The sequence below is a fragment of the Protopterus annectens genome, chromosome 2.part2 (assembly GCF_019279795.1).
Source record: "Protopterus annectens isolate FY-2018-M chromosome 2.part2, PAN1.0, whole genome shotgun sequence".
Lineage (NCBI taxonomy): Eukaryota > Metazoa > Chordata > Ceratodontiformes > Protopteridae > Protopterus > Protopterus annectens.
The window spans coordinates 594,880,213-594,895,391 of record NC_056730.1 but is presented as its reverse complement, the minus strand read 5'-3'; the positions used below and the strand labels follow the sequence as shown (position 1 = coordinate 594,895,391).

At 40.8% G+C, this 15,179-nt stretch overlaps 1 protein-coding gene across 1 annotated transcript in view; it reads right to left on the bottom strand.

Moving 5' to 3' along the window:
- The window catches only part of LOC122795736 (BCL2/adenovirus E1B 19 kDa protein-interacting protein 3-like), an 864,428-nt gene that overhangs the window by 211,013 nt on the left and 638,236 nt on the right, over positions 1-15,179 (bottom strand). The window contains exon 4 of the mRNA XM_044064046.1: positions 14,366-14,472. Within this exon, the coding sequence (XP_043919981.1) occupies positions 14,366-14,472 (107 nt within the window). The remainder of the gene's footprint in view (positions 1-14,365; positions 14,473-15,179) is intronic.

The following is a 15,179-nucleotide window of genomic DNA, read 5'->3' as shown; positions in this document are numbered from 1 at the left end:
AGTGTGTGTGTCAGCTAGTTGGGCAGGGACATGAAGCACTGGTTGGACAGAGAGGGTGCTGGAGGTTTTAGCTTGACCACTAGGCTGAGACTTGTACCCTATATCTGTGCCTTTGGAAAGTATTATTGGGGATCTGGAGAGAAAGGGAGAAACCAGCCCCGGACTGACTGTGATCTCTATGTGCTCTTAAGGGAAATTGCACTTTATGTGTGTGTACTTGTTATCCTTCCCAATGCGCATGCCTCTCACTGGTGCTAGTGGTGAGGATTGAGGCTGCTTGATTACTGAGCCAGTGCATGGGTGTCACAAATGTTCGTTTGTAAAACAAAGGTGCTTTGAAGAAACTGGCTGTTGTCAGTGCTGTCTCTAGACTGACATGTGAACCCTACTACTAAAATAGGAGGAAACAAATTAATCCTTTTACTAGCTATTTCATCTGTCATAGCTTTTATCTTGCATCTATTGTATCCCCTATCACAAAACATATTAATCAGGTCTATCAACTCTAAATGAAACAAATAATCATCAGTAGTTAGTCTTGATGACCTGATCATCTGACCTCTAGGGATATTGTTTTTAATAAATACTGGATGTACACTAGAAAAGTGTAATTAATTGTTAAAAAGCAACCTTTGTCATATATCCTGCTATGGAAATTATTATTGCTATAAGTTAAAAAATAATATCAACTAAAGGAACATTAGTTTCCACATGACCTAATATAAAACTCAAGAATTCAATCATATTAAAGAAAACCTATATTCTATTAAAAAAAAGATATGGCTAATGCCTTATATAAACATACTTTATCCTTTAGTTTTTTTTTTTTTAATTTTTACTATTTTTGAGTGTGTGAGTTTAGAATTTAGGGGCAAAAGCTTTAAAAATGCTTGGAAATGTGCAAAACCTTATGGCAGATTAGAATGCAGGCAGACAAGTTTTTGAGTCTTAATGAAGTAATAAATATTAAATGCTTTTTATGGTGTAACAATTATGTTAGATAAGTGTATAAGATTTTTCATTGGTTGTACATTATTGTTTGTTGGTGGTTACTGGATTACTGGTCAATTGATAATATATAGCAACTGTTGTTTTTAATGTTAGTTATTCTGAAGAAGTCTTTTGTGGATGAAAACAATAAATAACATTAAATTATTTTCTTTGAAGCCATGTTTTGGATAGTTACATAGTTTCATTTGATAGATAATTCCTTGGCTGTGTTGTCTAGGAGAGATGTGATTTCTCACTTCTGTTCCCCCAGCAGGTGTGGATCATGGTACTGTCTGCTGAGTTGCAGGCCCCTTATTAAAATGAGAAAGATTTGGTGTTTAGTTATGAATCTTATTTATTTTAAGTCAGAAAGAGGACTATTATATTTAAATTAAATAGTTGACTTTCTAACTTTCCATTTTGTTTGTGGGGTTCAGAACTCTGCAGATACACAACTGCACATACTTGAAATTCAGAGGATTTCCAAGATATATAAAAGTAAAGAAAAAAGAAATAAAGAAAGAAATTGGCTTATTCATTCACTTGGCTGATTTCAAAACAACTTGGCATCATACTTACTCCAAATACAGAATAAGGTGATTGTGCCTTATTACAGGTCTTCATGCCATTTGTAGAATGGCAGAAATATTGCTCAAAAGCAGCTCACTTGGCTAATATATAAAGCAGTGAGGACACATCTCTATTGGCTCATGCTGTCACCACCAGACAGTATACAAGAAGGAAAGTGTTTTTTTTTGTAACTTATTTAAGTATACAAGTGTGCTTACATGTGTATACATGTGTATATGTGTGTGGAGGGCACAAACCTTTCAACTGCCCCTGATTTAACATAATGTTCCAGAGCTCAGCTCATATTTTTGTTTGTTCCATGTATAATTTTGGTTTTCTGTCACATTATTGAGGATTGCAGTCATTAAATAATGGCAGACATTTGAGTTTCAGACTTAATAACCTTCAAAAGAAGCATGTTAATGCAAAACCGTTTATTCTAGCAGCTTTCTAAGCATGTAAGAACTATATCTATCATTGATTTTGGACTTTTGTTCCCATTACTGCTTAGCTTTCTCCTTGATTATTAAGATAATAGGTTGAGAAGTATGTGATGGAGGACTGCAATGGATTGCACACTATATTCTGATGGCATTGAGCTGAGAACATACATGCCTATGTGCTAGTCACTTATGTACTTATTCTTTCATTTCATTGCAATCAAACATCTGAGGTGTAAGTCACAGTCATGCAAGTGGTAATAAATGAGTGTCATGTGTGTGTGTGTGTGTGTGTGTGTGTGTGTGTGTGTGTGTGTGTGTGTGTGTGTGTGTGTGTGTGTGTATTTGCAGGGGGGGTTTGCAGCTGATTGCACAGTGTATGGTTCTGACAGCACATGACCATTACTTAAGTATTTATTCGTTCATGTGATCCTGATCAGACACCTGAGGTATATACAGCCATAGAATGTAATGTAATTGGATCATCCATATGTGTGTAGGGGGAGGTTAAAATAAATTACTGTGACCAATTACTATTTTTGGTTTATTATACCCTGATATCTGAAAAGCACAGAGTCAACAAATGTGGGGTTACTTGGTGGGTATAGGAGATTTCTGTGGCTGAAACTGACTAACTTAGTTGACATTTACCCAAGTGAAGCAGTCATTATTCTGGCTTTGCAGGACTGGTGTGCATTTGTGTAAAGCCAGTATGAATACTTTGATGTGGCTATTTTAACAGACATTTGAAGTGTGCACAGTAAATAAGTGGCTATAACTGAAGGATATGGGGGCTATCTGAAAGAAAGTGAGAGTTTGTTTGGGGAAAAGGTTGCAGTGAATTTAAAAGTAGTATATTGGTCATAATTTTTTTTATTTTTCATCAGTCAGACATCAACATTCTACAAAACGGTCTGACTGTCTATAACAACAAACCATCAGCTCAGTGATACAGAGAGCAGCATTACCCTATCAAAGTGCTTTGTTCTCTAGATATGTTTTTGGATGTGATTACTTCTGTGTGGAGTCTGCATGTACTCATCACTGTGTGTGTTTTTTTTATTCAGGTGCTCTGGTTTCCTCCTGCAGACCCTCAGTTGTATAATGCATGCCTATGGCTATTTGTTCTTTTACATTCACCCTAGTCTAACACCAGAAAGGTACACATAATGTAACTTCCTTTTTTGTAGGGATAGGGAGGCAGGCAATATTCACATACAGGATTTTTATACTCTTGCAAGAATGACTGAAATTCTTTCCTTGCTAGTGATTTTTGTTCAGTTCATCAGTAGATGAAAAGGTTGAAAATACACAGCATCTAGAACTGCATGACCTCTGGGGTCTAGTAGCCACATGATCCTTGAATTAGAAATGAAGTAATCTGTTTGGATGGTATGAGCCAGGACAGGTGTGAAAGAGACGAGGGGCACTTGGGGTGCACAGGGGTCCCAAGAAGTGATCACTATTCTGCCCCTTTTAAATACAGTTCTCACTAAATATTGCCCTTAACTTGCTTTATAATGCATGTGAATAATGTAATACTTTTGTTCTCTCATTAGTTATTGCATACACATTTACTGTACATTAATTAATAAGTCCCTTGTCAGATAAAAAGAAGTTATGTACTTACCATAACGTTCCATGTGAGTTGTTCATCTCACCTTCATTCATGGGTTTGGAGCTAATCCATCGGCTCCGAGTCGGCCACTTTCACAAGCTCAAGATCTTAGAGTAGCTTGAGGCCAAGACCCTATCCCATGATGCTCTCTGTTCTACCTCAGATCTAGTTTGCTGATCCCAGCAGATAACAGATATAACACATAACAGGTACTCCAGCCAGAGTAAGAAGTCGCACAACAAGACCCACCAGACCACAAGTCTTACTCATTCTTCGAGAACCTGGAGGGGGAAGGTGGGTGGGAATGTAAGAATGAAGGCGAGATGAACAACTAACATGGAATGTTATGGTAAGTACATAACTTCTTTATGTGAAGTTGTTCAATCTCGCCATTCATTCTTACACATGGGTAGCATCCCAAGCATCCTAATCCTGGGTGGCTCACGGGAGTATATTCCTGAGGACAGTAGAACCAAAGGAAACCCTGTCCCTGGAAGGCCTGTCCACTTTGTAATGAGTGATAAAAGTATGTGGCTTAGACCAAGTGGCAGCTGCACATAAAGTGTCCAAAGGCAATCGAGTCACATAAGCTGAAGAAGTGGAAACAGCCCTAGTGGAATGCGCTTTCACGCCATGCTCTAATAGTTGGTTCGCTGAAGAGTATGTAAATTTAATGCAGTCAGTTATCCATTTGGAAAGGGTAACTTTAGACACTGGTAGCCCTTTCTTAGTGTCAGCATGAGAAACAAAGAGTTGTTCAGATTTCCTAAATTCCTTTGTTCTGTCCAAATAGAATCTCAATTGTCTGTCAGCATCAAGCTTATGCAACATATACTCCAACTTGTTAGAATGGTTACTGAAAAAGGTTGGAAGTTCAACAGTTTGATTCAGGTTAGTCTCGGAACACACCTTTGAAAGGAAGGAAGGAAGGATTAGTCCTCAGTGACACTCTGTCAGGATGAAACACCAAATATGGGGGTTTGATAGTGCTTGAAGTTCAGACACTCTATGTGCTGAGGTAATGGCTACCAAGACAATTGTTTTCCAAGAGAGAAATTTTAAATGGCAGGATGATGCAGGCTCAAAGGGAGGGAGAATAATCTATAACAGCACAAAATTTAGATTCCAGGGAGTAAAAGGTTGCCTAACAGGTGACCTAAGATGAATGGTACCCTTTAAGAAGGCCCTACATAGTCTGTGAGACATTAGGTTAGAAGCTTCAGATCTGAGGTGGAAATTCGAAATTGCAGCCAACTGAACTCTTATAGTGGCAGCTGCAGCACCTTCATGAAAAAGCTTAGACAGAAATTCCAGAATACTAGCAATCGGGGCAACGTAAGGATCAATATTACTCTGGGAGGCCCAAAAGACAAATCGCTTCCATTTGCTGGCATGCAACTTTCTAGTGGAAGCTTTATGCGAAGATACAAGAATATGCTGTACCTCCAAGGAAAAGTCGTGTGACCTGGCTAGATTGGGAATCGGAGCATCCAAGCTGTCAGTTGGAGGGAATGAAGAGAGGGATGAAGGGCCCTTGACGAATGTGTCAGCAGATCTGGAACTGGGTCCAGAATCCAAGGTTCCTCCAGTTGATAGAGTTGAAGGAAGGAAAACCAATCTGACGAGGCCAAAAAGGGGCTATTAAGATTACAGTCCTTCCCAGTGCTTTGGCTTTCTGTATGAATTTTAGAATCAGGGGAGTTGGTGGAAAGGCATATAGGAGTCCCGGGGGCCAATCATGTACAAGCAAGTCCCTTGGGCTGTCCCCTGGTGGGGGATGCAGGGCAAAGTAGCTTCTGCATTTGCCATTCAGAGGGGATGCAAACAGGTAGCACCAAGGCTGGCCCCATCTGCAGAAAATCATCTCTGCAACCTCATCTTTGAGAGACCACTCGTGCGGTAACAGAATGGCTCTGCTCAGTTTGTCCACGATCACATTGGATATCCCCGGGATATGAATTGCTATCAGAAAGCACCCGGTGGATACCGCCCACTGCCAAATTCTCAAGGCCTCTCAACATAAGGGGTAAAATTCGGTTCCCCCTTACTTGTTAATGTACCAGACCACAGACATGTTGTCTGTCTGGATCGCAATCGTTCCCAGAGGAAGAGAGTCATGGAAGTGCTGCAATGCCAAAAGCACTGCTCTCAGCTCCAGGACATTGATGTGCAACTGTGACTCTGTTTCTGACCAGGTGCCTTGGGCTGTTCTTCCCTGAAAAAGCCCCCCCACCCTATCAGAGAAGCATCCATGGTCACTGTGGCTGACGGTGGTGGAGAAACAAATGGGCGACCTACTGTTACCTGGTGGCTGGTCAACCACCAATGAAGATCCTTCTTGCAAGAGTCTGTAATCATTATCAAGAATTACATCAGAAGTTGTTGGTAAGACCACTGGGTGAAGAGCAACCATTGAAGTATTCTCATGTGCATACGCCCCAGAGGAACTGCTATGAGCGTAGCTGCCATGGTACCTAGTAGTTTCAATACTTGAGAGGCTGGTACTTTTTTTCTCAGCAGAATGTCCAATACCTGGTTTCGAAGAGTGGCTATTCTATCAAGTGGCATTTTTACCATGGCAGTGGTGGTGTCTAATTCTGCTCCAATAAAGGAGATACGCTGCAATGGCGACAACACAAACTTGTCAAAATTTATAGTTATCTTTAACTGAAAGCACAGATTGAGAGTGTGATCCCTGGACAGAATTAGTTGATGCCTGGATGCCTGGAGGTGGCGGTAAGGACCCAGTTGTCTAGATACGGAAACACTCGGAATCCTAGACGCCTCAGGTGAGCTGTAACCACTGCCATGCATTTGGTAAATACTCTGGGGGCTGTTGTGAGGCCAAAGGGCAGTGCTCGGAATTGGTAGTGACTGGCTCCCAGCTGGAAACACAAGTGATCTCTGGATGGTCTGGCCATTTTGATATGGCAGTACACATCCTTGAGATCTATACAGCACATCCAACTGCCCGTTCCTAGGAATGGAAGGACCAATTTAAGCGTGACCATCCAGACCTTCTCCTTCTTTACGAATGTGTTGAGTCTGCTGAGGTCCAAGATGGGCCTCCAGTCCCCTGTTTTCTTTGGAACTAAAAATAATCTGGAGTAAGTTCCGGATCCTATCTGGTCTGCTGGGACTGGCTGGATGACTCTCTTTTCCTCCAGCCTCTGGATTTCTATTGCTGCTTGATCCCTGAAACTGGGTGGGACATCTGGGATTTTCTTCCAAACAGGTGGGGGTTCTGAGAATGGGATGATGTAACCTCTGGTAACAATGCTTTGTACCCAAGAATCTTTTGTAATTCCTAGCCAGGCATCCAAATACAAAGACAAGTGACCCTTGACTGCCTCCAGAGTAGGACAGTTGGGCCTCCTTTCAGGAGCACTGGGAGGGCTTACCAAAGAACTGATCCCTGTCGCCCTGGATTTGCAGACCCTCTCTGCCGCCAGGGCAGCGTCCTCCATTATTACACCCTCTTCTGCCCCTGGAGGGAGGTTCACTACATATGTTCTGGAAAGCTCCTTGGGACTTCTGGAACCACATTTTTCCACCTTTCTGCCCTTTGGGGTATGGTCTAGTAGGGGTGGAAAAACGGACTCCTATGGCAGATAGAGTCTTTATATCTTGCTCACACCTAGTTTGAGTCTCCTTGACTTTGTGCCCAAAAAGAGATGAGCCATCGAATGGGGTGTTAACAAAAGAAGACTTGAAGGCTTCCGCAAAGGAGCATAAGCACATCCAGGAATGTCTCCGAAGATCTATAGCTGAACCCACTGCCCTTCTCAAACCATCAGCTGCATAGGAAATGAGCCGCATGGACGAGTTAACTATGAAATTAAGGGTATTAAGCTAGGCTGTCACCTTCTCAGGGACACATCCATCTGTACTACCCTGCAGAGTATCTCTGGGCTCTTTCAGGAGATCTCTTTGAAGATGGGTAAAATAAGTCAAGTAGTTGAGTGATCGCACAGCAAAAGTCGCAGAACTAAAGATGCGTTTCCCATACCTGTCCATAGTTCTGGAATCTCTATTAGGAGGATGGACAGTAGAAGAGGTTTTAGACATCTCTTTCTTGGTGGCCGCCGCCACCACCATGGCATCAACTGGCACTCCCTTAGTGAGGAACATCTTATCTTGGGGGGACGTAATAAACTTGTTGGGCCTCCAAGGGATAGGTTCCACAGTATCAGGAGACTCCCATGCCCTTCGAGCAACCAATTCCATTAGTTCATTGAAGGGCAGAGTCACCCAGCAGGTGGAAGGTTGAGACCCAAAGGCCTTCAGGAGCATCAACTCATCCTCAGTAGGGCTAACGGACTGCCAGTCACCCCTCTGCTTAAGGACCTCAAGGATGTCATCAAAGGAGATATCTTCCATGGGGGACCATGGGGACCCTTCTGACTCCTCTAAGTCATGGTCTGATGTAAGAGACTCCTGCGGGGAGTCTAAGTGCCTCCTCTTGCAAAGTTTCTTCGCGGGAACCTCATCAGTGGGGGCTTCTGGTGAGGTCTCAGTAGAACATGGGTCACCCAATGAGGTTACCTGAGGCTCTGGGTCTCGATGCTTCATGGGGACCTGACATGTAGAGGCAGAAAGAGGCACTTTAGGGGAGGAGGAGGTGGGCCCTGATGACGTGTGAGTCTTGGGAAGACATAACCCTCCTCATAGCATCAAAGGCTCCACTGCTCCGACCCGAAGAAGTTGTCGGTTCCAAAGAAGAAGGCAACCTCCCTGGCACTGAGACAGTGGGCTCTGACCCAGAGGAAGGAGCCGAGCTCATCCGTATCGGTTCAACCCCCCCCCCCCGGAGCCAACCAGAGAGTGTTGGCTCCCATACTCTTCAAATGGCACCGAAGAAGTCAGGGTTGATGGAGCCAATAGAACTGGAACAGGCCTCGGCTCCGAAGGCTCCACAATCATCAGATCCCCTCCCCCAGCTCTGAAGGCCTGGCTCAGCTTGGAGGAGGAGTAGTCACAACAGGTACGATGGTCTTGGGCTCCGAAACTGATTGGGTCAAAGTCGATAATAATTTGGCCAGTGCCGGGTTCTTGAGAAGCCTCTGCACCACTCGGTCCACATCCACATTGGAGAGGGTTCTCGAAGAACAAATCGAAGGTACCAAAAAAGCCATCGATTGCAGAATGGGTGACCTTAAGGTCTCGGAGACCGGCTCCAAAACTGGGGACTGGCTCTGAAACACTGGCTCGGTGCATGGCACCGAAGATTGTGGAGCCGGCGACCGCACCTTCACAGCAAGGCTCGGAGCTGATGACTTGGGCTCCAAGGAAGCTTTGGGGGACTTCGACCCCTTCGACGATTTGGAAGTCTTGTCAGCCTTGTCCAAGGACTCCTGAAAATCTGGCTTCAGCAAGCCTCTATCCCCCAGCTTTCTTCTTTGCTCCAGTAACACCCTGCTACTAAAGGAATGGCAGACAGAGAAATCCCCCTGGTGATGAACTGGCCCCAAGCAATAAACACAATTGACATGGGAGTCAGTAATAGACATCTTATTCCCACATTCTGGGCACTTTTTAAAACCTGACTTCTGTTTTTCTCTCTGATCAGCCATAATAACAACAACAGCATGCACCAATCAGAACAATCCAACAACAATTATTTAAGCACACTAAATACCTGTAAATAACTATAGCACACACACAGCAATTTCTACAATAACTATAATAACACTGTATTATTAACTATAAATCTTAACTTTACAAAAACTATAGACTAACTATCTATATAAACACACTAAATATAAAGTGTAAGCAAGGATAGGGAACACTCTGTTTAAAACAACTAAGGAACAGCCAAAGGCCTAAGAGCAGCCGCTCTTAAAGGACGAAAATCTCATCAAGCAGAAAGACACAACAAAAGGCTGAATTAAAACAAAGGCTAACTAGCCCAAAAAACAGTCTATCAAGAAAAACTGCAAAAAACTTTGCTATAAAGATAGAATAATGAAAAAAGATCAATAATACTAGCGCAAGCTCTCTAACGACCTCCGATCTGTTACAGCAGCAAACTAGATCTGGGGTAAAATAGAAAGCAACATGGGATATGGACTTGGCCTTCAGCTACTCTAAGATCTTGAGCTTGTGAAAGAGGCTGACTCGGAGCCGATGGATTGGCTACAAACCAATGTGTAAGAATGAACAGCGAGATTGAACAACTTCACATAAAGTTTTCTAAATATAAATGAATTCACTGAATGCTGAGAGGTTTCTTTAGTGGCAATTTCATAATTAAAGACCTATACAAATTCATACAAATATTTATTCTAAAACTGAACTATGCATCATTAAAAAATTGAGCCTTTTTTAAGAGTATTTCCTTTCAAATTCACCTAGCTTGCTATGTTGATCAGCACAGGTTTTCTTGTAATCTGCTGTTTTGCCATGTCCTGTTTCTCCTCTTCACTGATGTTCGCTGCTTGTAAAGAATAAATAGCTCTTGCACACATAAGGCAACCTCAAAGCTGCCTGTTATGTGTTTGTTTCAAGTGTGCATATGGAGACGAGTTATGATATTCACTGCACATTTACTCACATGCTTCTTTGATACAAATGACATGCCCATCTGATGCACATGAACTACTGCTCTTGCACAGTCTGAGCAGATGTAACAGATGCATAATCAAATTAGTGAACAAAGTCTACACATCAGGTCCATGTTACAAACTGTATGCACACTGATATACATACACCAATTATTGTGCAAAATCCTCAGGTTCCTCTGTTATGCCTTTTGAAAGTCAGTACTATGATTAATCTTCATAGGTTGAAACAAACTACTTTGTATGATATTATGATAAATAGCTAACATATTCAAACATTTAGTGGTGTTCTTTGAATACCTTTCACACCTTTCACTCTCTCTTCTCTCTGTCTATATATAGACATTACATTTATCAAACAATGTTTTTGTCAGCAACTGGTTAGTTGACAGAATTTTGTTGACTAAACAGATGGTCATCAGGTACCTAGAGGTGCACAAGATTAGAAGATTCTTGGAGTTGGGGCATATGCCCTTTCCCCAAGAACTGTGTAAGCTTGGAGTTACTATATGTCAATAGTTTTGCATCAACTTTATGTATGTTGACAACTGGGTCATTCAATATGCTTCAATAGTCCTATATCACACGTGTGTGTGTGTGTGTGTGTGTGTGTGTGTGTGTGTGTGTGTGTGTGTGTGTGTGTGTGTGTGTGTGTGTGTGTGTGTCTGTGTGTGTGTGTAGATGTTTAAAAGTTCCTGTACCCACCCCACCCCCTGCAAATTAAATATAAAAACTCCAAGATTGCACTACAGTGGGAAAAGGGCAAAATTCCACTCCCAGCTCTGCTATGATCTTGCACAAGCAGTTGCCAATATTTTTCAAAATTCTGACATTAAACCAAGTGGAAACTATAAATATATATATATATATATATATATATATATAGAGAGAGAGAGAGATACACACATATAAGTGGATGTAGGGTATGCCAAACGGTAGTGGTTCAGATGAAAATTCTGAATGAAGATTGTGAGCTTCCTAAGCTCTAGGTTAAAAGAAAACTCCACAGCAAAGAAGGTATTTTTTCAGATCTTTATTGAAAGTAATCATGATGAGTAATTTGCTTTCATCAATTCTAAGACGTCCCTGGACCAATCCACTGGGGAATGGCCTCTTTGTAGATGTGAACTACCTAATAACTTCCCGGGTCCTGTCTGTGAGCCAGCTGGCTATCCACCAGTTGACATAAGGGTTTATACCTGACCTCTTGAGTCTATCAACAAAGCAGGAGTGGGGTATTTTCTGAAAAAAACATAGCCAGGTTGAGCTAGGAAGTGTGAACCATTCTGCCATCATCCATTGCTTTGGTGACCCTCTCAAAACATTCTACCAGGTTGAGTAGGGACAACCTACCTTTGATGAAACCAAACTGGGTTGGGTCCAGTGTCTGAAGGTTTAAATAACTAGCTTTTTTTTCATAGGTAAATACTAGGCAGTTAGTCTGCAGACTATTACAAGCTTAGACAATAACCAGCAGTGTGGACATATATAAGGAGAACTACATATTCACCCCCAATTTAGTACCACTGACCCTCATGGATAGGGGAAACGTGCAATTGCCCCAACATAAACTTGTTCTTCCCACCACTGTATATTCATATTGCAATATGTAGGGGCTAATAATTACCATGGGTATGCAAGGCTAGACTTCTTAAGATCATCACAGACCAATAGGCTAGTAAGTTCCTATAAGTCCCAAAACCTTAAGGAAAAACATCTATGAATCTAAGTTGAGCAACCAAGTGTAATGTGACCAAAAGAACACACAGCAACGACATAATTTTCACACATCCCTGCAGGGGGAAATATCCTGTACCACCCTACATAGCATAAAAAAACTCTGAGATTTCAAAACCCTCTTAAAGATTTTACTATTTACTATAAAGGGGGAAGTGACTGTAAGCCAGTAGGCCACCAGTATGAATGCTGCACTTCTATACCTCCTTTTTATACACCTTAAACCAAACAGTAAGGCCTCTGCAATCAGAGTATTCCTTGCTCCCCCGAGAGAATGGTTGCTGCAAAGTGGTATACAAGACATCTTCATGAGTATCTACATGATGTTTTCCTTTGGTTGGCCATCACCTTGTGCAACAGTGGGCCAGCAGCCTACTGAAAAAGCAAGTGTATATTTCTGCACTTGCTCACATAGTCTCCTCTAGTGAGGAATGGAGAACTGTACTAGTTACTGATTCACTTCCATTAACTCCTAAATACACATGGATCACTCTAGATGAAATATAGGAGGCACATCAAACTGTTTTGTGTCAATCCAAGAGCCATTTCCTGTTATTTGTGGTACAATACTCCAAAGACAATTGGGTACTTACATATTATCGCAACCACATTTCTAACCCCGTATAATTAAAATCATTTTTGGTTGCCTAAAACTTTAGCTGACTTTTACATGCAGTAAGCCTGAAATCCACAGCAGAATATTGTTAGAAATGTTTAATTTCTGAGAAATAAGTAAGCTGTGCCTGTTTTTCTGGGGCTGAAAACACTTACTTACATCCTTTACTCGCAGGCAGGATCTGAGCAAGTGAGTGTTGCTACATTGGCAACAAGTCTTTAGTCCTTTCTGCTCCGCAATTTGACGTTCACTAAGTGCAAGCAAAAATCTACGAAGGAGTCTGACTTTCAAGCAAAACACGGTCATGCCATATGTACTGAATACAGACACTAGACTGTCCGAAGAAAAGTAGCATTTCTTGGATTTAATGGATGCAACCGACATGTAATTGAAGCCTCCATAATCAGAAGTCTTTCTCAAGGGTTGATTTAGGAAGCTCGTTTTAAAAGTAGTACAACCATTAAAACACTTAGAGGATCGCAGTTCCCGTGCTTTTCTGGTCAGAGTGGTACACAGAATGGTTGTAGGCTGCATGTTTTAAATAATGTGCTTGATGACAGTTGTTGTCCTTTTGTAGGTGGTTGACAACCTCCTGCTTGGGCTTCTTGTTCTGATTCCTCTTTCCCAGGCAATGTGAAAGAGTACTAAGTGGAAGTTTACCCACTCATTTGTACTTGTACAGTAATATATATTACTTATAATTGTATATAATTATGCAGTTGTTTCGTGAAAACATTACTAATTACAAGAGGTTAAAAATGTGGTTGCGATAATACGTAAGTACCGAAAATTGCAATATATTTGCAAGAATTGTATCAACAAGCAATCCAGTTTATATGCAATTTCTTTAGTAATAAGAACTCCAATCTAGAAAATGCTACCATGACCACAGCCACCCATCTCATTTTTCTTAAGAAATGTTTTCTTAACTCCTAATGAATATCTTTGCAAGTACATTTTCCCTCAAACTTTCTCCAGAGCATTCTGATACAACTTATTTTGAAAGCTAAGACAAAATCCCTCTTCTGTTCATTCAGATACTCTAGTATTCATTCTGAATGCTAAACATCAAGACTTGAGGATTTATTACTTCCACTCTGAAGAGAATAAGGGGAAATAACACCTACTTAATGTATAATTGCATTTTACAGCCTGTCTCCAGAAAATTCTAATAAATTGCTTAACTAACCAGTACATACTCCATGGGAAACGATCTGTGGTCACAATTAAATATTTAATTTAAAACTACATCAGTCTGGATGCCATTGCAAAACATCTTACCATCAAAACTAACAAAATTCTTATGACTATTCATACAATACTGATGTGCAATATCCAAACAGTTCTCACTGCTCAGTGACCTCACAGATCACATTCATTATGTCTTTATTGGAAGTTAGCCTTGAAGCTGGCATAAGCGATGCACAAACAGATGACTCATTGCAGAAAAGGTTACATCTCTCTCTTTCTTTGTCTCTCTCTCTCTCTCTCTCTCTCTCTCTCTCTTTCTGTTACCTGACTGGTATGTACAGGTAGTCTGCCTTTAAAATGCAGAAGGATGAATTGCAAAACTAGTGGTTTAGTGCATGGCCATTATTCAAGTTTGAACAAACATTTTCTTCAGTCTCTCATTTTCACCAAGACTCTTTCAAACACCAGCTATCTAAAGCAAACAATATATACCAGTCTAAAACTTCAGGCAATGAAATGATTGTAACAGCTTAAATGCAGACCCACAACATTAATAAATAAAATTACATTAATATACTGTTTTCTTGAACCTTGTGTTAAACTAATGAGTGCTTTACATGTTTTTGTAGCACTGGCTTCTTACTTTGGAGGAAGATTTTCTGGTCGACTAGACCAATCCCATATCCAATCAGCTGGTCTCTGTGCTAACACTTCTACATCCTGAGTATTTTCATCCCAGTCTTCCTCAGACTAGAACAAACATAACAAAAAGATAGATTAGTATTTGTCATGTAATATATCCAGGTTTTCAAATCATGTCTAATATATAATCAATAAAGTGATAATATAGTTTAAAGCATTACAAAAAGAGCATGCAGATCAGACAACATGTCTGTCAAATTAAAATATGTTTTCCAGCAAAATAATGGCAATAAAATATGATCTTACAACATACTGTATTTATTTTATAGTAACACAGGCAGTAAAGAGAGAATTCATTGTAAGATTATTAATCAAAGCTTGATGCATTCTGTGCTCAAATTACAACACTCAGTGCTGAAGTCAGAAACGCATACTTAACATATAAAGTTCATTCAGGCTTAACTCCTGAAGTAGGAAGAAGGTTCTAGATCACCTGAATAAACTACCATTGACCTGGATAATCAGACCACCCCCTATATACATGTCACCTGATGTTGACTTGGTCTGTGACTACATTTAAAAAATAAATCAATGCATTCTTTATAAAACTGTATCACTTGGAGAAAATAACCAAAGTGCCTACTTCAAACAGATGATATCTAGTCTTGGAAAACTGCTGTTAGAATGTGAGAATGGCTGAGGGCAGAAAAAATATCCACAGTTCAGCAACATATACAGAGTATTGGCAGTCATCATTATGTTTTTTAAATTTCTAAGTAAACAATAAGCGCTAGTTCACTGAACACAGTTCTATG